Raw genomic sequence first — 24174 nt, 5'->3', positions numbered from 1 at the left:
AGGCAGACAACAGAGCCGGAAAGCCAGCGGGGAGCAGAAGGGAAAAAATAGCTTTTCTCTACGCTTTTAAGGGAGAGTGCAAACTGCAGGGAGAACTGGTGTGGGCATTGTTTTTGAACGTCTGGACAAGCTGCATCTAATCTCAGACCATTGTGGCATAAAACAGTGCTTTAAAAATAGCTTGTCTACTTGTTTGCTTTTATTACATTGGAAAAGTGGTTCTGTGCCAGCCCTACTGCTAGGGGTGAGCGGGGCTGGGTACCGAGTGCTTCAGCCGCCTGAAGTGCCATCCCGTTTCTGGGAAGGTGAGCTCAGAAAGCCCAATCTGATGCGATGCTGCGTCCCACCGCTCAACACCCATCGCTGCACGACTCCAGCACCTTCCTCAGAGCAGTATCTCAGTGATTTGGCTAGATACAAACTCTGCCATAAAGTTGCAAAGCAACAATAACAGAAGTGTTTTCTTTATCGAGGTTGCTTGTGCACTTTGAGATAAGAGCCCTTCAGGAAGCTTTGAGTTTAAGAGCAGGTTTGTCTTGATGTATCTAAACTGAAAGCTTTTATTGGGCATATTGAAAATATCCCTTTGAACAGGATGTGGTGTCCTGTCATGACAGAAAAAAAAAAAATAAAAAAAAAAATAGTTGCTTTCTTTTGATGTGAGACAAGAAACTGGGAAAAGCTGAGTCTGTCTCAAGGCTGCTCCTTCTGATGCAGGATAGAGCTGCTTTTAGATCTTCCCTAACTTCCGCTGAGCAGCACCAGGCAGTTTTTACCACCCTGTTGTAGTTGCAGCTATAGCCTTGTGTCTGCTATGCACAATGTGCAACCGATTTTTTGGTACTTGTAGAATCCAGGGTAAGAGACAAAGCCTTGAAAGTTGTGTGAAGGTGATGACGTAACTCCTAGTAAAAGCTCTTTTTACACTTTGTACCTCTGAACTGACAAGAAAGGCACCTTTGCGTCAGAGCAAAGCTGCTGAAAGGAGCAGAGGCTGTTTGCTAGGAGTCTGTTTATACCTGAGCAGTTATTTCTTGCAAGGAGAGCCTGGGTTTTGAGCCCTCAGACTTGTTCCAAGAGGTTGGACTGAAGGAAATGAGCAAGCATCTACGGAAAAAGTGTTCTTAAACTTGGGAACAGTGCACATCCTGACAGTGGGAATTAATCAAAGCTTGTTTACACGAGATATTTTTAGCATAAAAGGTTATCATAAACACTGCAATAGGCATTTGCCATTGCAGTTCAAAGTTTCTTCTAGTCTGGTTGTTTAGATTTTTTTTTTCAAAATAGAGCTGATTAAAACTACATTTCAATAATGACACAGACTGAGAAGCAGAGTGAAAAAATACTGTATCAAAATTTGATACGGACTAAGGAATACTGCCTTGGGGCAATGTGAACAGTGGGTGATGCATCAGATGGGGGCTCGGGACACCGTGACTCTGTTCCTGGCTCTGCTGTAGCTCTGACAGTTTCTGCTTCTCTTCTCTGTGTCTCTCTGACTTATTTCAAGATCTTCCATCTCAACCAGATAGGGATTCTCCCTCCTTTACAGGCTTCCTAGTGCTGCATGAGAACAGTCTTGGCTGGGGTCCATAAATGGAACCATAATATGAACAATTATATTGCAATATCTCATTCTGCTGAATGTGCTATTAATTTTTAGAGTTAAACTGGAATATTTGCAGTCCACTCTCCTTTCTGTGTTGTTATGGTGCCTGAATTGAGATGCTTCTGTATTAGAGGGGAAATGGAAAAGGTCGCAGGAAAAACAAACAAACAAACAAATAAAACAAGAAGCACATCCTTATTTCAAAATTTATTTAGCAGCTAGTTTAAACAGCAGTGATGTTTAAATTTCTGCCTAAAAATCACAATAAATTGAATCCACAGTTACCTTCCTTCAAATCCTAGCAAAGGCTGGCAAGTCTGCAGGGGATGCTGCTACCCAGACAGTGACCTCAGGCCTGCTGGAAACCAGAGGCTGAAGTTTTGTCCCCCCCTCCTCATGCTAACCTACTTGCATTTGGTCCCAGCTTTCTCGAATGCTTTCCATCTGAAGCTGGATTTTTTTTGTGCTAATGCTTCAGTCCTGCCTTGAGGTAAATTAATGAAGAAAATTTAAAGCAAAGTGAAAGACATCAGGGATGCCTTTCTGGGAGCAGCTTGCAATAGCATTGGCTTTATCTGTTTTGCTGCTGCAAGACAGATTCATTCAAAAAAAAAAAAGAGATTCTTGCTAGTGGCAGTAACTGAATTGCTTCCGATGTATCAGTCTCCTAATGTGAGTATACACCCTCGTGTATTAATTGCGATTTGCTCAGGAGAAAGGGAACAAGCTGTAACGCTGTAACTAAACTGTGGGGATTTTATACGAGGGATTTTTATTAATATAATTATTCTGCTAAGCTACCTGATACAGGGCCTACTGGGGCACCACAGTGAAGCCCCCCAGCACATTTCTTTGCTGCAGACTGGGGGTCTTCAGTCAGCTCAGCTAGTAGAGTTAAGGGGTTTAGCACAGGTCCCGGGGCTTCCTCTGGTGGGGCTGGCAAGGAGATGGTGTCAGGAGCAGCACAGCAGCACACCTGGCTGCGTTTTCCCTTCCACGGTCCCTGGATGTACTTGTCACCCATCTTTATGAGCCTGGTAGTGCCCCCAGTTTCCCGGATTCAGGTGATCCATCTTGGTGAGCATTTCCAGTGCTGCCAGGAGCTGTCTGCCAGCTCCCCTTGCCTGCTGCAGCCGGCTGCTAAGCAGGGAGGGATAGGAGGGATGCAGCGGGGTTCAAAACACACTAGGGGGGCTTTCAGGTTATGTGAGGGAGGCACAGCAGCACAAACCCTCTCCCCTCCCTCCTCCCAGTCCACATCGCAGATGCCTCCAGCTGGACGAAGGTAATTTTAATAATAAAGTTAAACTCTGATCCAGCAAATCCCTGTAAGCACGTGCTTTAAAGCTGACTATGTCTTTAAGTGCTTTGCTGGACTAGGATGTTACGGGTTTGAACCTGCAGCCCTGATGTGAGTGATCCTATGTCCTCTCTGTGTGTTTGTACAAGTAATATAATTTATATACATGGAAAAGCAAACTTAATCATCTGATAATACAAGTAAAGTGTTTGTCTTTCACTGTTGGAGGCATTTAAGAATACAAATGCTTTGAATAGCCTTCCTGCCTTTGAATGGTGATGTTTTGTTAATGCAAACTTAATGAGCTAGAAAAAAAATTGGAAAGGAGGGTCTGGGGTTAGAGCTGAAAAGTCAGTTTTTTCTCTGAACCCACACTTGGCTGATTGTCTTGGGCTATAGCCATGATCCCTGCTGAATAAACCATTTGTTTGCTTCCGGAAAAGTTTTTAAAAAAAGAAAAAATAAAAAAAAAGACCCTTGACATTCTTTACACAGCAGAAACAAGCTTGGGAGCAGATGGTCACTTACCTTTTTTTTTTTTTTTCCTCCTAAATGTCATTATGGTCAAAGTGCGTACTATTCAAATATATTATTGTGCAGTTTCTGTATTTTAAACGCTAACCCTGATGTAATTTCCTGAAGTCAGTTGCTTTGTACTGAGGAGGAATTGGCCCCTGCCTGTGTAGTTAAAATTGCAGTGCAGGCACACAAAATGGTGCATCCCCAGCCTGTGCTGGTGATCCCCAGCATCTTCTCTTCCCTGACACCAAACAATTGCATTGAGAAGCGAAGGGTGATAAACTGAGTGCTCCCAGTGGCTCTGGGGCTGCTCAGTTCGTTCCTGTGCTTACACGGTGGATGATGGGCCAGAGGTGTGCTGAGGTGCAGCAGGAGGCTGCAGAAGCAGCAGCTGGTGTCACTGTTGTTACCACTCTTCTATTCCAAACAGGGGCTGGGTGTGCTCTGCATTGCAATCCCTCTGCATTTGCTCCTGGTCTAGCCTTAGGCATTAGTGGATGCAGCTGCAGGAGGTATGTAGATCAGACTCATCCTTTAACAGTAATTTGAAATACTTCAAAGTAAAGGCCCTGGTAGTTTGCCTCAGCTTCTTCTATATTTAAAAAATAAAAACAAACACTTCTAATAACGTGCTTTACAAAGCAATACCTGATTTTTGCTTCTAGACTATTTCTGAAATTAAAATTTTCACTAGAAAATTGAAGGAAAATGATGAATGTGCTGTTTCAGAGTGGAAAAGAAGAAAAAAGAAATGCTTTTCTCAAGTGCGCTGGAGAAAAGTGTCTATGTGCTGAAAATGGAGCATTAAACCAACAAACAAAAGCAACTTCTCCAAGAAACTGGTTTGAGTCTCCCTGCTCTTGCAGGTCAGGCTGATGCAATGAGGGCTGGAGCCTCTGGCCAGTAAAACCCTGCGATGGGCCCAGCCTGGAGCACTCCCATGTACCCAGGGAGCAGAGACACTGCCCCCTCGGCACAGGGCAGTCTTGCTGCCTGCAGAAGTGAAGGCTCGGGGAGACCTTACAGCAGTCTTCCAGGACCTAACAGGCCCACAGGACGGCTGGGGAGGGACTCTTTGTCAGGCTATAGTGATAGGACAAGGGGGGAATGGCTTTAAAATAAAAGCGAGGAGGTTTAGATTAGATATTCGGAGAAACTTCACTCAGAGGGTGGTGAGGCACTGGCGCAGGTTGCCCAGAGAGGCTGTTGATTCCCAGTTCCTGGAGGTGCTCAAGGCCAGGCTGGATGGGGCTTTGGGCAACCTGGGCTGGTGGGAGGTGTCCCTGCCCATGGCATGGGGTGGAATTAGATGGGCTTTAGGGTCCCTTCCAACCCAAACCATTCTGTGTTTCTAGATGGGACTTACCCATTGCCTTGTGTCTTTGGCAGTGTATTAACAGTTTGTTATCCTGTATTCTGAGGCAAGAAGGGTTTGGTTTGGGTTTTGTCCAAATTCACAGCCTTACCCTTATGTAAATTTGTAATGACTGATCACAAATGTGCGGCCAAACTGGTAAAACTGTAAAGATAAGCTCACAATAGCATGTTAGGGGGACACAGGCCAGGTTGTGGTATCTGTAAACAATTTTCTAAAAAAAAAAGAACAACCTGAAGTTTCACACTAAACATGTCAAGAAATTAATATATCTGCTCCTACGCAGAAATGTTTCAATACAAGTCATGTACTCCATGTACTACAAGCCATGTAATAGTCTCCTGCAGGCATCTTGTTCCTGGGGCTGAACGTGGCTGAGAGTGTGGCAGAGTTGGCTTAAACCTGCTAAAGCAGAGGAGGCGTTAGGAAGAACAGTGTCTCCCCTCTCTTCCCGCCTGTGGCCATGCCTCCATATTGCATCCCATCTCAGGAGATGGAGCACACACATTGAGGGCATAGCAGTGCCATCAACCATCTCTACAGAAAAAAAAAAAAAAAAAAAAAAAGCAACAGGAAAATGAGTAACCAAAACCAAACAAACCAACTAGCTGCTAGCACAACAGCCACGTATCTTCCATGGAAATGGTAAGATGCACTGGGTTGTGAACGCTACGTAGGCAAATATGTGGGATGCTTGTGGGATCTGAAACTTTATTATATTTTTTAGTGGGTTAGGAGGAAGGTAGATGGGTAACAGGGCGTTTCAGAGTTGGTGGACTGGTGCGTAGGGAGTTCTGACTCCTACAGGTAAAAAATCAGGTATTGATGGGATGGACCTCTTTTTCACAGATCTTTTGAGGTTCATTTAGTGAAAGGTGCTCCTGAAAGGACTTCAAGGGAGAGTTTTTCTACCTTTTCTGCCAAAGGTAGTGTTAACAGCTATCTCCATTCTGAGTGGGGAGGTCTACAGGCATGCTTCATAGGAAAATTTGAACTCCTTGGAAAAACCATCCTGATAGAAATGTCTTTTGTAAGACCGTTTGTTAGGAACGCACAAATTTACTTACCTTCTGTAAGATTTGCCCTGTACTTGGTACCTGTTAAAAGATACAAAGGTAGCATGTGGCCAAAACGATGTGCACCCAGAACCTGCGCTTCATGTCTGGGTGTTGCTAGTGTTACGTGCTGAGAACACGTCCTGCAGAAAAGCAATTAAGGTCAATAGAGGATCTATTGCATTTGCCAAAAGATTTAGAAAAATATCTCCTGCCTTTCCACTAACAAGGACACCCCTTTTAAACGCTGTGCAGATGGCTTTCTTCTCAAAAAAAAAAAAAAAAAAAAAAAAAGACTCCATCAGAAGGGATTTACGGAAAGGAAATTCAAACAGAAAAATATTTTGTTGCCTTGTTATTGGATGAGATTGTGCTGAAAAGGCTGGCTAAGGTGCTGAAGATTTTTAGATGATGTTTTCTTCTTTTTTTTTCTCAGTATGTGCTGACAATGAGAATGAACTAGATGCAGACCAGCAGATGGACAACTTGTACCTGAAAGCTTTGGAGGGATTTATTGCCGTGGTGACACAGGATGGAGACATGATCTTTTTGTCAGAGAATGTCAACAAATACATGGGTCTCACCCAGGTAACTTGTTCCCTAACACTTACCTGTGTTTGTAATACAATTCCTAGAAACTAGGCATATGCCTGAAGGCAGAAAAACAGGTGTATGTCACTGCAAAAAAGATGGAAATAAAAAATGGCATTTGTCAGACGGGTACCCTGAACACCAGCCAGCACTGTGTCTGTTGTTTGTTTTTTCCCCTCTCCCTTTATATCAAACCTATAGCATCTTTGGACACTGGAAATGAGCCCAAAGCTGTTGTCAATGCACTTAATTCTAGCGACTATTTTCTTGTAAACAGGTAGTATTTAAAAGCAGATAAATGAGCAACTGCAATTTTCATCAAGAAAAGATGATTCCCAAGAAATTGTCTTCTGATCCATTTGATTCACTTTGTATTATTTTGAATACATTATAAGTTGCTTTTATTTAGCTAAGTATAGTTTTTGTTTCTGAACAGGTGGATTTAACTGGACACAGCATTTTTGACTTCACTCACCCATGTGACCATGAAGAAATTCGAGAGAATCTGAGTCTGAAAAATGGTAATTGTGAAAATACAAAAGGGTCACTCTTTGCCTTTTAAGTAACCAAATGAAGTAATCGGCTGATAGTAAAGATCTGTTAGTCGTGGTAAAGGGACTTCTAGTTCCTAGAGTAATCATTAACTGTTATTCAATGCTTTGCAGATTTGTTTTGTTTTGCCAAATATTGCTTAAATATAATAGGCCTCAGAACTGTTTGTTTAGTGTTTCCTTTCTCCAAGTTAAAGCTGGGATAATGGCTTCACATGTAACACTTCGAAAAGATTTATGTGCTACAAGCTAAAACATAAATTTAAAGTCCCATTTACATTCCACTTAAATTTTAAGATCTACAAACTGGTCTTAATAGTCCATGCATCTTCGATGGTATTTGCAGCTATATTACCTGAAAATTAGTCTGTTACTTCTCTTGAATCCTTTGTGATTAAAAATAGGAGAAATCAGGAAGGGAAACTGAGAAAACTCATTTGCCATTTTCCATTTATAGGTCCAGGCTTTGGAAAGAAAAACAAGGAGATGTCAACTGAGCGTGACTTCTTCATGAGGATGAAATGCACAGTTACCAACAGAGGCAGAACTGTTAACCTCAAGTCTGCCACCTGGAAGGTACCCTATTTTAGCCATAAGAAGTGGTTTTTGGTGGTTTTGTTGTTGTTTTGTTGTTTTTGTTCTTGTTGTTTACTTTAAAATATATTTTGACTTGTGGAGAACATACATTCTAAGTTCATTTTCCATTCATAAATCATTATTTCAGGTTTTGCACTGCACTGGACAAGTTAAAGTGTATAACACTTGCCCTCCTCACACTTTGTGTGGGTATAAAGAGCCTCTTCTCACCTGCCTTATAATAATGTGTGAGCCTATTCAGCATCCTTCAAACATTGACATACCCCTGGACAGCAAGACCTTCATGAGTCGCCACAGCATGGACATGAAATTTACCTACTGCGATGACAGGTAAAGTCCCCTGATTTCTCCTTTTCATGGATGTTTCTGCGTTCTTTAACAAAACAAGCAGTCAGTCCCTCTAAACTGCCCTACTCTGTGGACCTGGTAAGCAAGGACTAAAAGAAAGTACAATCTGTTACCAAGACAGCTATTCAGTGGTTCACTTAATCCCTCTCAAATCTCAGTATAGACAAAATGATACTTCTGCTGTATTTCTTCCCTCTGCTGAATGAGGAATTCAAGCTCACTGGCAGACGATGAGACAATTTAGATCTGTAAACGATAGCTTCTTGGGTTTTAAACTGAAGAATATGGGGGATTTCTGTTATGTTTTTAGAGAAGGCCTCTAAGGACATGCCTTATGGACCTTGGTCAAGGACTGTCTAATGGTTGGTTTGGCCCAGGACACAATTATTAGTTAGCTGGAAAGTACTTTATGCTCTACATTAACTAAGAATTGCTAAGGCACACAGAGCATCTGCAGCTCTGAAATAGGGTTGCAGTCTCCTCTGCTCAATGAGGAGCAATTATTCTTTACTGTTTATCTGTCATGAAATGGAGAGGAAGATCTTAGTTCAGGAGCACTGTCTTCCATTCCCCTCACTCTTGAGTGAAAAAATGCAGATTCCCTTAACCTCTGCCTGCATGTGTTTGCCTGGGATCTCCATGGCATTTCATACCATCCATCTCTTCTCCCTGCTCACATGTTGTGGTAACTACCTGCTCTGCCTCTGAGTGAACCCCAAGTCCATTCCCATGAAGATTTCTACTGGTCCTTGCTTTCCTAAAAAGTCCCACCTGCACTTCTTTGGGTTATTTTTTTTTGTTGTTGTTGGTTGGTTTTTGTGTTTATGAGATTGTTACCTCAAGTACTGTGTGTGGGTTTGGGCACCACAATATTAGAAGGACGTAAAATTGTTACAGAAGCATCAAAGAAGGGCTACAAAGATGGTGAAGGGAAGGGGAAGACGCATGAGGAGCAGCTGAGGCCCCTTGGTTTGTTCAGCCCTGAGCAGAGCAGGCCGAGGGGAGGCCTGATGGCGGCCTGCAGCTCCCTCACGAGGGGAGCGGAGGGGCAGGCGCTGAGCTCTGCTCTCTGGCGACAGTGACAGGACCCGAGGGGACGGCATGGAGCTGGGACAGGGGAGGGTCAGGCTGGGGGTTAGGGAAAGGGTCTGCACCCAGAGGGTGCTTGGGCACTGGGACAGGCTCCCCAGGGCAGTGGTCATGGTACTGAGCCTGCTGGAGCTCAAGATGTGTTTGGACAATGCTCTCAGACATCTGGTCTGATTTTGGGGTGGTTCTGTGCGGAGCCAGGAGTTGGACTCCATGATCCATGTGAGTTCCTTCTGACTCCATGTATTTTCTGATTCTTTAATCCCCAAAGTTAATTTGAAGTTTTCTGATGGCTTTGTCTAATGACACTGCTCTCCTGAAAGCTGGAGATGTCTGCAACCACTGAGATGCATAAGGCTGTTAGTGGGATTATACATATGCTTGAATTTTATGTAAAAACTTGCAGGATTGAGATCTTGGTTATTTTCTTGATCTTTTGAAGGTTTGTTTAAACCTGTTCCAAGCAAGATTATTATTTTAAATAGTATAGTGAAGCAGCCATATAAACTAGCTGGATTAGCAGCTGTGGATGAAAGCAAGATTAAGAGTGTGAAACATGTGACTGACCTTCTTCTGACCTCTCTGAGAATTTAGCAGCCAAGTCTGTTGTAATTAGAAATGTGCTGTGATGTAACTGAAATAGAAGACACTTTTTTTTTTTTTAATACTTTCAGGGTGAGAAAATTGAGGTATCAATAGGCTTTTGCTACTGGGGAAAAATCCAACAAGACAGTAGTGATTCACTATGAAAAGCAACTTACCTCAGAATTTCTGGGGCCATAAAACTTGCTCAGTGGTAGGTTGGAGGAGACTGACAGAACTTTGCTGTGCTGCAGCATTCGTGTGTCTCTAATAGATGTGATGCATAAGCAGTTATAAGTGTGAACTTGAGGGTCTGATTCTTTTCCGTTAAAGATACATGTGATTGTTTTAAAAAGAATAAAGTCATATGCCTCGTCTTAAATAGTGGGAGTGGATTTACAGGGAACACTTTTCATATGGCAGAGAAATGCAACAGCCTCCTCTGGATGATTCAGCCCACAAGGAATTTGAGAGATTTCTCTTTAAAACCAGGCAGCAAAACAGCATGTCTTCTACTGTGTAGTTTTCCTTGAATGTTTCATTCATGTTTTACTGAGAGTATGATAAAGTTGTAAAAAGGCCAGAGAAGCAAATAAACTTCACGCACCTTTCAGGTCCTTCCCAGCTGATCCTCCTGGCTCTCTCTTCCCTCCCAGAGGAATGTTGGTTCCTCTCCAACAGGCGACACATCAGTAGCCACATAAAAATGCAAAACACTCAGCTGTTCTTATCAAATTCAGTGCTGCTAGACAAATGGTATTGAAGGAGCAGTTTATGCCAGGAATGTAAATCCAGGCTGAGGAGCGGGGGAGGAAAAGCAGCATGTGCCAGTCAGATGCCTAAACCTCTCTCAGTGTGCTCCAGCCTTCCTGCAGCGACACGGCAGGGCTGACAGATCATTTCTCTGTAAGAGGCTGTGTCTTCTGAGCTCAGGGGTGATATCCTTGCGGGCAGCATGCCTCCTCAAGCAGGCTTCTGTCACAGTCGAGTTTTGCAGTTCATCTGTTGTGAGCAGATCTGCTCACAGTGCTGCTTCCACCACTCAGGAAACTAGGATTTCTGGAGAAGTATTGTAATAAATGGTGGCTGTGCTGGACCTTCCTCAGGGAAGCATCCACTGTCAGTGTGCCTACAAAAGATATCTGCATGAAGCTGAAATTTATCTGGGCAGAAAATTAGGGTGACATCTGTCATCTCTTTAGGAAACCTCATAGTTTTTATGTGGCAGAATGACATGCCGACTACCTTTCAACAGTTTGTAACGAAAACTGGATGGCTAATATAAAGTGCCTTGATTATTTTGGCTTTTTCTCAGGAGAGCACAGTGACTGATTACACATGAAGTTGGATAAGTCTGGCCTTCCCTCATTTGAAATATAGGAGACCAACCCATATATTTTGCCCTCCCATATAAAACATATATAGACATACATATGTGGTCCTTGACTTGCCTGTGGCTAGGTGGGCGGCATTTGTATTCCTGAAACAACTTTAGCGAGGCGATAAGCCTGTAAAGACAGCTTTTTTAAGACATAAATATTAAAAAGTTGGTCCATAATTCAAATTCTTGTCTTGCTAAATGCCTGCTTCAGCCATTCCTGAAGATCGACTTAAAAACATTCCCTTGCTCCACTTATCTTGGCTAAGTGGTTTACAGGAAGGATTATTTTAGCTGTAATGCGGAAATACTGATCAGTGGCACAATCCAACAATCCAAGTGAGGCCTTAGTTCGACTGCACGAGGCTCTGTGTCGGGGACAATCTCTGGTGAGGGTGTCAGAAAAAGGCAAAGTCTTTGCATGAGAGGACTGTTGCTTTGGTGGCACTGGGGTGATGGGTAGGTGTAAATAACTGCAGCATGTTTCTGTGTAGGAAAAATCCACAAAACGAAAGTGAAAACTATCTGCATTTGGCAGAAAACCCCAAAACTACATCAGGTGCCCTGAGGTACAGAGGAAACCCATACCTCCATATCTTGGAGGGGACTGGGGCTTGGAAAGCAGAGCAGGTAACGTGGCATTGGGGGTGGCGTTGCCTTTCCACCTTCATCCCCGCTGCCTCTTTGGGGTGTTGTGGAGGGGAGCAGGAGCACTCTGCCCCTGATGGCTGTGGGGGACCTGCCTGAGAGGAAAGGAGATAAGGCCAAGGAAGCAAAGCTGCCCTGTGCAGTGCAAGAGGGCTGGCAGTGCCAGCCGTGACTCTGGAGGCAGCCGGCAACCAGTTCCCTGGCACTGACACGCTGGAAAGCATATGGCGTCCATTACTTGGAAGGCACGCTTGCTTTGGGGAATTGCATGTTCCTGGTTACAAGAAACCCAATTAGTTACACTCTTTTGCTTTTCCTTGATTGGAACTGTGTAATGAGAGAGCTGAAGGAGAAAATGGAGCGATGGAGGATGGATGGTGATTCACAATAGGACTGTGCAGGACGGTGAAGTTCAGTCCTGTTGGTCCCAATCTGGTTTCTTCTAATATGAGCACATGTGGGAGTCAGGCTGAGAGGACACTGAATTGTATTATTTCCAGGTCTGTCTGCGTAAAATAGAAATATGCAAGCACAGGACATTACAAGAGGTTTTCAGTCAGTTTGCCATTCGACCTATATTTGGAGAGTATTTTCAAATTAGGTGAGAAAGCAAATAAGCATTTGAAAGGACTTCCTGTCCCTCCTCCAGCCCTGCTCAGGGGGCAGATGCTGCAGGGAGAGGGGAGTGGTGATAGCTGAAACCAAAGATTTGCATTTGGCAAAACTGACTCTGGTGGTGGCTTTTTGTTGTTATTGGATTTGTTTGTTTTTTTCATAAATATCACATAGAACAGGAGCAATCTGTTAAAATTAATTATTACATTAGTTAAAATTATTATTTTGTTAATAAATAAATTTAGGTTCAGATAGACCAAGTGAGTAGGGGACAGAGTCCTGTTGCAGTTCGTGATGCACCAATCTAGACTTTTTGCCCAGCAGGGCAGATGCCCCCCAGCAGAGCAGCTCTGCCTCTGAGGAGCAGCCAGGGGGTCCCAGGCTTGTGCATTTTTTGAGCTCGGGTTAGAGTGGAAGAAGTCATGAACATGTCTCTAGTGCCGTACCGCAGTGCTTGTCCAGCTTTACCCCAGAGGCAATGGCTGTTTGGGCTTTCTTATTATTTTTTTTTTAGTATAACTTTGTTTGTTTGTTTGTTCCCGGCAAGACCAATTTAACTTCAATAACTTGGTAACAGTTTGAATACAGAAAGGCTTTGTTAAGGGATACACACCCTCACACACAGAGTCCACACAAGGGCTGACAAATACACACCCAGCTATTTTTTATGAGCAGTAAACATTACAGTAGGCTTTCACAAAGAGCCTGACTTCTCCGTGCTGTTAGCTCTCACCATACTATTTTAACTCAAGTAATAGTATACAATAAAAACCTTTGTGCTCCTGTAAAGAGACAGAAAAGCAGCAAAGCCCAATTAAAAAAAAATAAAAACACCTGAAATAGCTCATCTCTTAGGAGACGTAGCCTTTGAAGAAGTGAGCTTTATTTATGTTTTGCCGTGTCTCAGAGCTAAAGAAGGCCAAAGTTGCATTCAGCTAGGTGTAGGATTCAGATATTCTGTTCCTCCGTTGTGTGTACCTTAAGCACAAAAGTTTCCCTTTACTCCACATCCAAGAAACGGATGTATTAAAAGAAACTGAAATAGTGCTCAAAAAGCATTGAAATAGCGGTAGCTGAGACAGACCTGCACTGGAGGGCTATTGCCCATCCCTTCCATGTGTGCTCTGAGATTTTGACCCTGCTGCATCATGGTGACAGGGTTAGCTCAGAAAACTGAAGTGCCAGTTTGGCAAAATGAAGCTTCCCCCAAAGGTCTCTGTGCTTTGAGACCAGGGTGGATTAGCAGGAGAATAAACAGCCTCTCAGCCCACTCGTCTTCTCCAACAGAAATTAGTATTCTCCTTCTAATTAGCAACAGTGCAGCTTTTACACATGCAGAGAAAACACAAAGCCTAGCATGAGAGGAGAGCCATCCAAACCCACCATGCAGTTTGTTTTCCTATTTTGTCATTCCACAGCTTGCACAAAGAGCAATTTTCTGTCTGGTGCCTAAGCAAAAGTAGAGGTCTTGTGCTTTGGACTCAGGTTTTGTAAATGACCCGTTGGTCCCATGGGGCATATAAATTTCTGTGACTTTTTTAGCTTGGTACTTCTCATAGCTCCTCCATAGGACGCTTTTTCCTTTCCACTTACTGCTCTGTGTGTTCATTTGGTATTTTATCTCTCAGAGAGGCTCTTGTGGACTGCTTGCAGAGCTCGGAGGATGCTCTAAAATGGCCAGAGCCAAAGCCATGCTCAGGCAACATCAGCGGAGTGGCTGCTAAACCACCTGCTGTGCTTCAGCCTGTTCAGGCTGTTAGCTGCAGGCAATCTTCCACAAATGTCCTGGAGAGGAAGAGGCCAGAGGTGACAGAGATGGGAAAAAATAAGAGAAAAATAAGTATTTTCTTCCTAAGAGTGTGTAAAGAGAAATGTAATGAAGCTGAGTAGTGGTAGCACATTAACAGATCAATTAACTAGGGCAGAGGGGCTGATAAGCCTTTTTTTTTTTTTTTAAGTAATTATTCTAAAACAATTACTCTTAACTAGTATTTCACCGTTACGTGGCCTGGGTTTAGAGTTTGGTCAGTATCTTGGGGTTTGTAGGTATCTTAATTTTATCTTTTTGTATACATTTTACTTGGTTGAGGTAAAAACCTGCATACCACTTGCTAACTTTAATCCGAGACCAAATTCAATCTAATTAAATTTGACATAATCACAGCAGGATTACACTATGAGTCTTTCTGTGCCATGGACTGACACGAAGGGTAATTTTATAGTAAGGATACTTGTTATGACCTGATCAGTAATGAATAATTTGAGAGGAGAATTACAGGATTGGAATAGACAATTTTGGCACACAGATTGCAATCCATATATGAAGAGAGTTAAGAGTCCCTCAGCTTGCTGTAAGGCATGGTTTCTGCTCGCTATCTCAGTTCCATTGTTGACACCCATTATGGTTGTGGTGTGGTTTGGGATTTGCATTGGTGCTCCTCGGTACATGATGCTTCCTTTTTTTTTTTTTTTTTCTTTCCCAGTTCTTTTATTTCCTTTCCATTCTCCACATGCAATCCCCACTTGTCTTTGAGCTCCAAGTGCCTGGATTAAGATTAAATCCTGCACTTTAAAAGCCTTCCCCTTGTGCAGAGCTCCGAGCTAATCTTGATGGCTTTATGGTATGATGCCAACCAAAAGTCAGATTTGCTGTTTTTGAAGGTTGCATGTTTACACTGGTCCTGGCAAAAGCCTCTGGCCACTTACACCAATGTATGACACCAACTGCACAAAGGCAAGCAGCAAATGTACTTTGGGAGCCTTTATTTTATTAGGGCTCCTTCTGTATTCAGTGTTTTCTCCTGACGTTCAGCTCTTGTGACTCACTTGTTATGAGAACTTCTGCTTTTATTGAAAAGAAAAAGCATTGTGGTTTCAGAGAAAAGTTATAGATTTGACTGTGTTGCAATTTAAAAGATCAGAAACTTGTCAGTGAAGACAGTCCAAAAAAAGCAACTCTTTGAAACCTGATTCAAGAATTTCCCCTTTGTTGGTCTAGCTGTAAGCGTAAATAAAGCTGTAAACATAAACAGAAGACTAAATCTTCTGGGGGAATCCAGTAAAATCAACTACAGTCTTTGCTTAGCAGAGCCATTGCAAACTCAGGTTCATTCCGTGGAGATCAGGACAGAGAGCAGTTTTCAGCGTGACAAACCAAGGTGTCCTGGGGGTATGAGCTACACGCTTCTGTGGAGGCGAGGGAAAAGCTGACTCAACACCTTGGCTTTCAAACCCTACACAACACAGCTACATCTTACTTGTCTTCCTTGCTCAAGGGGGATCCAGATCCCTGCCATGCTCTTGTTCTGTTTGTTTTGCAGTATTTACATGTCTGTCTTGTGAAGGCATGCTTTTGTCTGGAGGGCTGGGCCACGACTGTCCTTCCAACAAGTACACAAAACCCCAAACCCAAACCGGGGGTGTGCATCTTAGAAGTAGCAGTGCGGTAACACCACTAATCAAAGAGCTGTAGAGGCAGATAGACCCTACCAAGGGAGTTTAGTTATAAGGCATAAAGCTCAGTTCTTACCATTCGCAGCAGTGATGTGCTCTAAGACGTGACCATCCCTCTCCAAACTTCCTGGCTTTTTAAAGTGTATGGCAGCGTAGCAATCCGGTTGTAGTTGCTTTGAGATAGTGCTCGGCAACATTCTGGGCTGTTATTGCACTTCCAAAGCTAGGAAAAGGCATCTAAGAGTTGCTACTGACTTGAAAAACAGTAATGCTTTTCCTTGTTATTCCAGATGATGGTATCTTTGCTTTTGAATGCATATAGAACATTAATTTTTACTAACTGTATTTTCTGTAAAGTTGCATGTGATGGATTTTATTCAAATTTAATTTAGGAGAAAACAACCCTTTTCCTCCACCCCCTCATTAGACAAAATCATCTGCACAGTTTGATGACCTATTTTCATTTATTCAGAAACTTGTGACAAATCCTGCCTTGCCCGAGTACTCAGAAAAGCTCTGAAAAAAGTCTAGTTTTTCAGACCATAGCTTTCTTTGTGTAAAATCCTACTTAGTTTGTGGATTAGTCACCCAAGTAACCTAATCCACATGGTAAAGTTCTCATACAATTGAGAAACACTAAGTAGAAGAGCTGATTTGATTTTTTTAAAGCCCTTAATTTCTCACCTTGCTTTATTATTTTATTAAATGTAATACCCAAAGTAGTGAGTTAACACATGTATATTTTAAAAACTTACATAAACTTTCAAAACTGACGGTGCCAACTACTACTACCTTGCACGTGTTTATTTTTGGATGATATAGTGGGAGTTTCTGTATGTAGTGGACAGCTTGAGAACTTTGTTAGTAATGGTTTCCCTATTGTGAGCTTCTGTAAGAGATGCTGTGTAATAGGCCTGGGAAAATTTGCAACACATCACTACTGTAGGAATATTTTTTTTTTACAGTAGGAGCAAAAGACAACCTATTTTGAACATGGAAAGGTTTAAGAACATGCTTGGAAATTCTCTACGTATCCTAATGACTTTGGAAGTTCAGGATTTCTCACATTGTGGTTTTAATTCTTTTAGTTTAAGAACTAGAACTGAGACCTGTGAAGTGCTGTCAGGTGATAGGAGTTTTAAATGTTTGTTTTTTCTTACCCTAGAATAACAGAACTGATTGGATACCACCCAGAGGAGCTGCTGGGCCGTTCAGCGTACGAGTTCTACCATGCCTTGGACTCAGAGAATATGACCAAGAGTCATCAGAACTGTAAGTCATGTTCTTATTTTTTTGGTCACAGTTTGCACATAGATACCTCAATAAATTGTGAGGATGGGTATTTGTGTGCGTATTCTCTGAGAAAAGAATTTACACTCTGCAAGAAAGCTTACATGTTACCATGTTTGTCTCCCTGAAAACTGCTCTTGCTCTTTCCACAGGGACTGATTTTTGCCATACTTAAAAAAAAAATAAATTTGGATTATAGCTAAAAGAGGATCTTTTTCTAAGGGATAATGCATAGATCAGCTGAAAATTTGAAAAGATGGGTTAGGCAATACTAGCTTGGTTTTACCATTCTAGTGATAATGAAGTGCATGAGTGCATTTACTGGTATTAGTCTACCATTGGGCTCAGCAATAAGGACAGCTGTAAAGGGCAATAGGAAGAGCTTAATGCAGCGTATTTTTTGATGTCTTTCTTCTGCTACCAAATAAAAACTACTTTCCCCACTCAAAACAGGTGTGCAAAAAGATCTTCTAAAAGGGATAGTCATTGTACAGATAACATATACTTCTAGGAACAGTTTCTTCTTGTTATTCTTATGCCTTTGTAAAGTGCCACTCTTAGCTGTTCTTAATATAAAATACCTGAATCATTTTGGGAGCAGGGATCAGAGCCAAGGTCTGTTCCCTCTATTCAGCAAGCCAGCCACACAATTACACTTTCTCTCTTGCACATAAAGTGTCTTAAAATTATTCAATTCAAGTCTTCAGTCTCTGTCCTTAAAAGTGGCACTTATACTGGAGACAGCATGGTGCCCACTGTACACACAATGCTTCCCACCTCTGGCTGTTACAACCACTGAACGAGTAGTGCATGGGAGAGTACTCAGCAAAAAGTCACTAAAACTGCTGCTGCTATTTTTATAAAAACAAGGCAAAGCTGCTAGACTGGAGCACATGAGTTTAAAAAAAAATAGAAAAGAAAAGAAAACCAACAACAACAGAAACCACATGTAGTTAACTATGATCAAGGTCTCTGTGGCTCAGGAAAGTCCATGACTTAGATCATGTCTGTGGGGAATTACCCACCAAATATACTTACAGAGAAAGTATTTCTGTACATCTCAAAGAAAAGTAGCAGTAAAGCATAGCTGTCTGACCTTAAGGGGAAAAGGGAATATGTGTTAGCTGCAATGGCAAGGATTCAGGATAGCTTTGAGTTGAATGTTATTTGAAAGAATGTTTGGCAGTGATTAAAGTTGTGTGCTGTAGAACAGTGTTGTTATGAATCATTCTGTTTCCAGAACTGCTTTATAAAAAAAAGAAACACAACACCATCCTTACAGAGGGATGTCTGTGAATATATCTTTTAAAATTGTTTCTTTGAAAGTGTGTTCATGGTTTTAACAGTGAAAAGGAATTAGTGATATTCATAGATAAGATGTGCATAGCCTATGCTGAGCTATCAAGAGTCATCCTGTGAGAAATCAGTGACTATGCTGTACAGTTGGTTTTGAATTGCTGAGTTTCATTTCTAAGAATGAGATAATGCCAGAGAAGGAATGAAATGAGAATTGGCAATCTTTTTGGTAGCAAGAGAGAGAGCTCATGTTGGTTTATCCATATTTAATTAATTAGATAGGACCATTGAATCAAGACTAGTCCATGTAAGGATTTCTGGAGAGCTTCTGCTAACCATCTTATCCAGGCATTGATGGAGGCTTCTCCTTCCTGTAGCAATTGGATTCAAGATTACACCTAGATTCCCTTTGTGCCTATAGGAGAGGCTGTGTCCTACAGATAGTTGCTGTTGGGCATGGACTGGTTGAGATGCTGAATGAAGCCAATAAATGTTTTTAAATGCTTTTAGTCCTTCTAAGAGAAATGCTTCCTCTATCTTCTGGGACAGTCAGGGTTCTTAGCAAGCTGTGCCTTCAGCAAGCACATAAGCCCTCTGAGTAGGAAACCCCTCGGTTTCTTAATGTGTGCCATTATTACTGAGATGTTGTCTAGTGCACAGGGCAACCAAGCAGGCACACAGCTTATAGAGAACTTACTGGTTCTTCTGGCCATGTTCATTTACACATGGAAGTATGCACCTCCTGGCTTACATAGAGACACAAGTCAGAGTGCAGAACCAAATATGGTATTCGTGTTCAGTATTCCTGTATTTATTAAACTAGCACTTTATTAGAATTATTTTATATAGAGTATATATTCATACAACAATATAGGCATCAATTCTGATAGTGCCAACCATTTAGTCTTGTGAAGATACATAGGAGATAGGAGTCTGAAGATTGAAGAGAGAGGGAGAGAAACCTCAAATGAGTCTGTGAGATAGGAGAACTCTTTCCCTTCCTTCCAATTTAGTGGAAAATCAAGCTCTGTGCAGTTTTACTATACTGATTTTTGTTGTCAGTGCCAAACTTTTTCAATACCAACCTTGCATTCAAGGCACAGTAGTTTGTGTTCTGAGTTGGAAATATAGTTGCATATAGAATATGAAAGTCTTAATTAGTCATCATCAAAAGAAAGATTAGAAAGCATTTGGCAGCAGTTAGCATACCCAGTTTTTCACATATTATGCAAGCAAGGTGAAAATCTCTGTTTTGTTACATAAATCTACATAAATGATTGACTGTAGAGCTATGTTTTCCATTCAGGGATTAATAGTCAATAAACACTTCTAGTAGGGTTGGGTCGTGTTGCTGTTAAAGCCAATGGGAATTTTGCTGTTGACTTTGTTGGGGAGCTGTTGTCACCGTCTGGGGCATGTCACTTGTTAGTACAAGCAGAAGTTCAATAAGCCTTCCAAGTGAATCATATTTCTTAAACATTTCTCAGCAATTAAAAAAGCAAACTTTATATTAAATTAAATTCATCCCTGCCTCCCCCCTTCTCTTCCCCAATATAAGGTATCTAATGTGAGCATTTTTCATTGAAATGTTACTAATTCTGTAAAGACACAGGAATGTATGTATGTAAGTATATAAATGTATATGAAAGAGAGAGAGAGAGAGAGAGAGAGAGAGAAAGAAAGAAAGAAAGAGAAATCCACTCCAAAGCCAGAACTTTAATGCAGCATTGATAACAAAGTCAGCAGTTACAAGTGTATTAGTAATTTATGAGATTACCCCAAGGAGGGATTCTGCTGTACTTTATTATATCAGAACATGACATGCTTTGAATAATATTAATAAAAAAGATTAAAGCAGTAAAAAGCTTCTTTGTAATGTAGCAGGCGCCTACACTGTGACTCTTATTGATGAGCTGATGATTAGGAAGCAGTGTAATTATGTTTCACAAGCAGAGCAGAACAGTTCAGTCACTAAAACACTTTGAAATGAAAGGCTTTTCATTTTGTTCCACCAGAAGTATTTAATCAATAAAGGTAATGTTCTACTTTGTCTAAATAAATTAAATAAAGGATGATTAGATACTCCTAGGAAGAAAACAAACAAACAAACTTCAGAGATAGAAAGATAAACACAGTAACAATTATCTGCAAACCAGTTGTGTTTCCGAGGCCTGCATTGTACATTTGTGTGGTGGCAATGTAGGAGAGACTGACAATAAATAGTTTCTGTTAATGGCCACATTCACAAGGAATTTTTCTGTATAAAGACTGCAGAATCAAGTTCCAGCCTTCCTGAGCCAATTTGCTTTATTTTTAGGGCATTAGTTTGATGGCGTACTGTCTTAATGCATAAAAGCTGTTTAAAAGGAAAGATTGCCAAAGTTTTCAAAGGTTTTGTTGTGCCAGTTCCCATTTTGCCACTCAGCGCGACTACGTCTGCTTACAAATACAACCTCTTGTTTGTACTGCCTGCATACTCTAATACTCAGCCCTAATTTTACCACTTTCAATCAGCAATATTTTCCCCAGTTGATGACTATAAATTGCATGACAATATCCCTTGCTTTTAGGAAGGGGTTTGCGCCTGGCAGCACATCATAAAACTACACATTTCAGAAGTCCAGAGCTCCATACTGAAATCTCATTCTCCTCAAGTATTACAAAATAGCTGTGGGATCCTTAACCTTTCAGACATCTACATGAAACTTTAAACTCATGTACCTTTCTTAACGATGCTTTTTTAAGTGATATTACTTCTTCAGTCACTTAAGACCACTGTTGTCCTGGTGACATCTTTGCTTTCATTGTGTTGTAATCTCCAGCTCCTTACTCTAAGGCATGGAAAAGAGATTGGTATGGAATGAAATCACGACAGTAACTTTCTGTGGAGATTGCTTTTAAGTCATCTGATTCTTGGGAATATCCATCACCTAAACAAGGAGACTATTGAATAGTTTCCTAAATAAATTTACTTTTGTACAGATCCATTTAGGAACCTAAATTGAGAGCAATTGTACTAGAAAAGGGACTTTCAAGAAATACGCAGTGGGGTTTATTTGGGGTTTATAACTAGGATCTTATATTGAAATCAAAAAGTCCCACACCCTGATCTGAATACTCAGTCCATCCAAAGAACTCAAATGCCATGCACCTTGAGTGGGAACATCAGCTTAACAGCCCCTTTTATATCAAAAATGGCTGAATTTTCCAGGAATTAAGCATCCTTGCTTACAAATGTTTTTGTGTGGTTTTGTGTAATGAAAACTCAGAAACAGGTTTATTTAAATTACTGTTACATATAGCACATTCTTATTTGTGCTGCAACATTATTTTTATTTCTCTGCTCTCATTTCTCAGTGTGCACAAAAGGTCAAGTGGTGACTGGCCAGTACCGTATGCTTGCCAAGCATGGTGGATACGTATGGCTGGAGACTCAAGGGACTGTCATTTACAACACGCGCAACCTACAGCCTCAGTGCATCATCTGTGTCAACTATGTGCTGAGGTAAGTTGTGCAGAACAACAACAACACACTTAAATCCATCTGTTGGAAGAAGTGCGTTAATCAGAGGTGTTTTTGAAGGGTCTATTTATCCAACTACGCTTAAATCAATTTAGTCATGTTTGTTCAAGCTTGTTTACTGATGTTAAACGTTCATGAAGAATATGGCATCACTGTTCCCATACAAGCTGTTGAAACACGCTTTAGTCTCTTTTCTACAGAACAACTGCTCTGCTAGTGGACCAGAGAATAAAGCCTGCAGTAAAGATTTTGTTGTGAGACACAATGACTAAATATGTTTTATTTTTCTAGTACTGTGACAGAGAGAAAATTCAGTAGTAATTGTAACTTGTGTTGCTAGGAAAAGCCATTTTCCTCCTCAAAAATCAGGACCACAGAATAGTCTTTGTCTGACAAAACCCAAGTATTTTTGGCCCTAGATGAGGCCAAAATAGGAAATACTTATTTGAGTCTGGGTCATTATAGCCTTGACTACATCCCTTGAAAAAACAGAGCAACAAAGCCCCGAGTATTCCCACAGAAGTCCTGACCACACTCTCTGCGTCATCTGAGATTGTGGTGCTCAGCAACGCTGGAACCGTGCCTCGCCTGTCAAGAGCCTGGCATTCCACCGAGAGCCACCAAAATGCTCTTACAGCTGATCTTTAGAGAGTCTGTAATACCTGTGTTACCACATCTTTTTCCTTTAGAGAGCAAAGTGCCTTAAACCTTTTTTTTTTTTTTCTTTCTTGCTAGTGAAATTGAGAAGAATGATATAGTGTTCTCTATGGACCAAACGGAATCGCTCTTCAAGCCTCACCTGCTCACGATGAGCACTGCCTTCGAGAACGGGATCCCCGGGACAGAGAAGAGTGATTTCTTGTTTACTAAGCTAAAGGAAGAACCAGAGGAACTTGCGCAGCTGGCACCAACACCTGGAGATGCCATTATTTCCCTGGATTTTGGTTAGTATTTGTGCAAATAATTTTTGTGTAACAAAGAACCATGTATGAGCCTACATTTAAGAACTTAATAGACAAGGTCTGTTTGCTGTGTATAAATTAGGAGTAACAGTCATAAGAGCCTGTGTGCTCATACCAGTAGAAAATTTCTGTGAATGAGAGCAGAATCAGGTTTTTCTTGCTGACTAAACAAGATACAGTAAGTCTTTGCCAACTTATTGTTATGGCAACTAGGAGCAGGGTTCACTTTTAATGAATAGCTGTAGTTATATCATAACAGGGCACATGAGCCAAAGGCATCCATTAATATTGTTACAACTCTTTCCAGGGACACAGAAGTTTGAGGAAGCCCCTGCCTTTACCAGCACTGTTTTGACACCAAATAAACCCTGGCCAGTGGAAGTGAAAAGCCATGCCGCTCAAGGTGAAACACTGACGATACCATCCTTTACCATGCCTCAGATTGCACCCGGCAGCAGTACTCCAAGTGCAAGCAGCAACAGTAGCTGTTCCACGGTAAGAAAAGGTTTTAAAAAATGTGAAAGCGGTGTTTTCTGTGTAGGTCCATCAATATATGCAGGTGATGTTTTCATATTAGCAGTCCTGTCTCAATGCTTGTAATCAGACCCAGCATAACTATATCCCTACTGTACTGTGTATACCTTAAGGATCAATAGCAAAAATATTAAATGGGAACTATATCATGTCTTTGTAGTGTAATCCTCATTTTGTCCCAGCTCACTCAGTAATTATGATAGTCTATAAACCAACTGGTAGATGAACTTGGAACCACCATTCATGGAGTTAGCCTTAAATGAAATGCCAAAGTAGAACGGTCTGGCCACTAGCACAATCTCCCTTAGACCAATCCTCTTTCTGTTTGTTCACTAGAAGCTACAGTCTTCATCCAGAAAACTTATCCAACACAGGCTCCAGAGAAAATTTACCCAACAGAGTAACTCCATGCAGTTCATCACTGAAATAATGAATGTACTTTCAGGGCATTGCCCTCAAGAGCAGGAGCCACTCTTAGCTAGATCTTTACTAGATAATGTCCAGTTTAAATGAAATCATTGAGGTAGTGCAAAGCATTTCCTTTCTTGACAAAATCATTTATTAGTGTACATACCATGTTACTGGTCTGAGTTTCCAAAGACAGCTAGGTTCCTGTATTGGGTGCCTCTGCTAATTGGTATGTCTCTCAAATTTTGTAGCGACAAGTAATCTCGTGTTGGAGAAAAGGATGTGATAGAAGTGCAGTTTTAGGTTTTGAGGACAGTATATATGCAATCTTGCTATTTTCTCTTCATAGCAAAGATCTGTTTATCTGACTAGCACAGTATAAGCTGCATGATGCTAAGGCAGCACTGCGGTTGTCTTGCTGCTTATAGCAAATTCTCATTTCTGTGCA

The 24174-nt window shown here is 41.4% G+C and overlaps 1 protein-coding gene across 4 annotated transcripts in view; it reads left to right on the top strand.

Annotated features, from left to right (window-relative positions):
• EPAS1 (endothelial PAS domain protein 1) overlaps positions 1 to 24174 on the top strand; it is a 117402-nt gene that overhangs the window by 86322 nt on the left and 6906 nt on the right. For all 4 annotated transcript variants that reach the window (XM_038177629.2, XM_072035727.1, XM_072035725.1 and 1 more), the window contains 8 exons: positions 6298 to 6449; positions 6889 to 6973; positions 7461 to 7579; positions 7728 to 7930; positions 16879 to 16985; positions 21657 to 21804; positions 22558 to 22766; positions 23092 to 23279. In XM_038177629.2, coding sequence (XP_038033557.1) covers positions 6298 to 6449; positions 6889 to 6973; positions 7461 to 7579; positions 7728 to 7930; positions 16879 to 16985; positions 21657 to 21804; positions 22558 to 22766; positions 23092 to 23279 — 1211 coding nt within the window. The remainder of the gene's footprint in view (positions 1 to 6297; positions 6450 to 6888; positions 6974 to 7460; positions 7580 to 7727; positions 7931 to 16878; positions 16986 to 21656; positions 21805 to 22557; positions 22767 to 23091; positions 23280 to 24174) is intronic.

Source organism: Anas platyrhynchos, chromosome 3 (assembly GCF_047663525.1).
Source record: "Anas platyrhynchos isolate ZD024472 breed Pekin duck chromosome 3, IASCAAS_PekinDuck_T2T, whole genome shotgun sequence".
NCBI lineage: Eukaryota > Metazoa > Chordata > Aves > Anseriformes > Anatidae > Anas > Anas platyrhynchos.
Note: the sequence above shows the minus strand (reverse complement) of the source record. Positions and strands in the feature narration are given on the sequence as shown.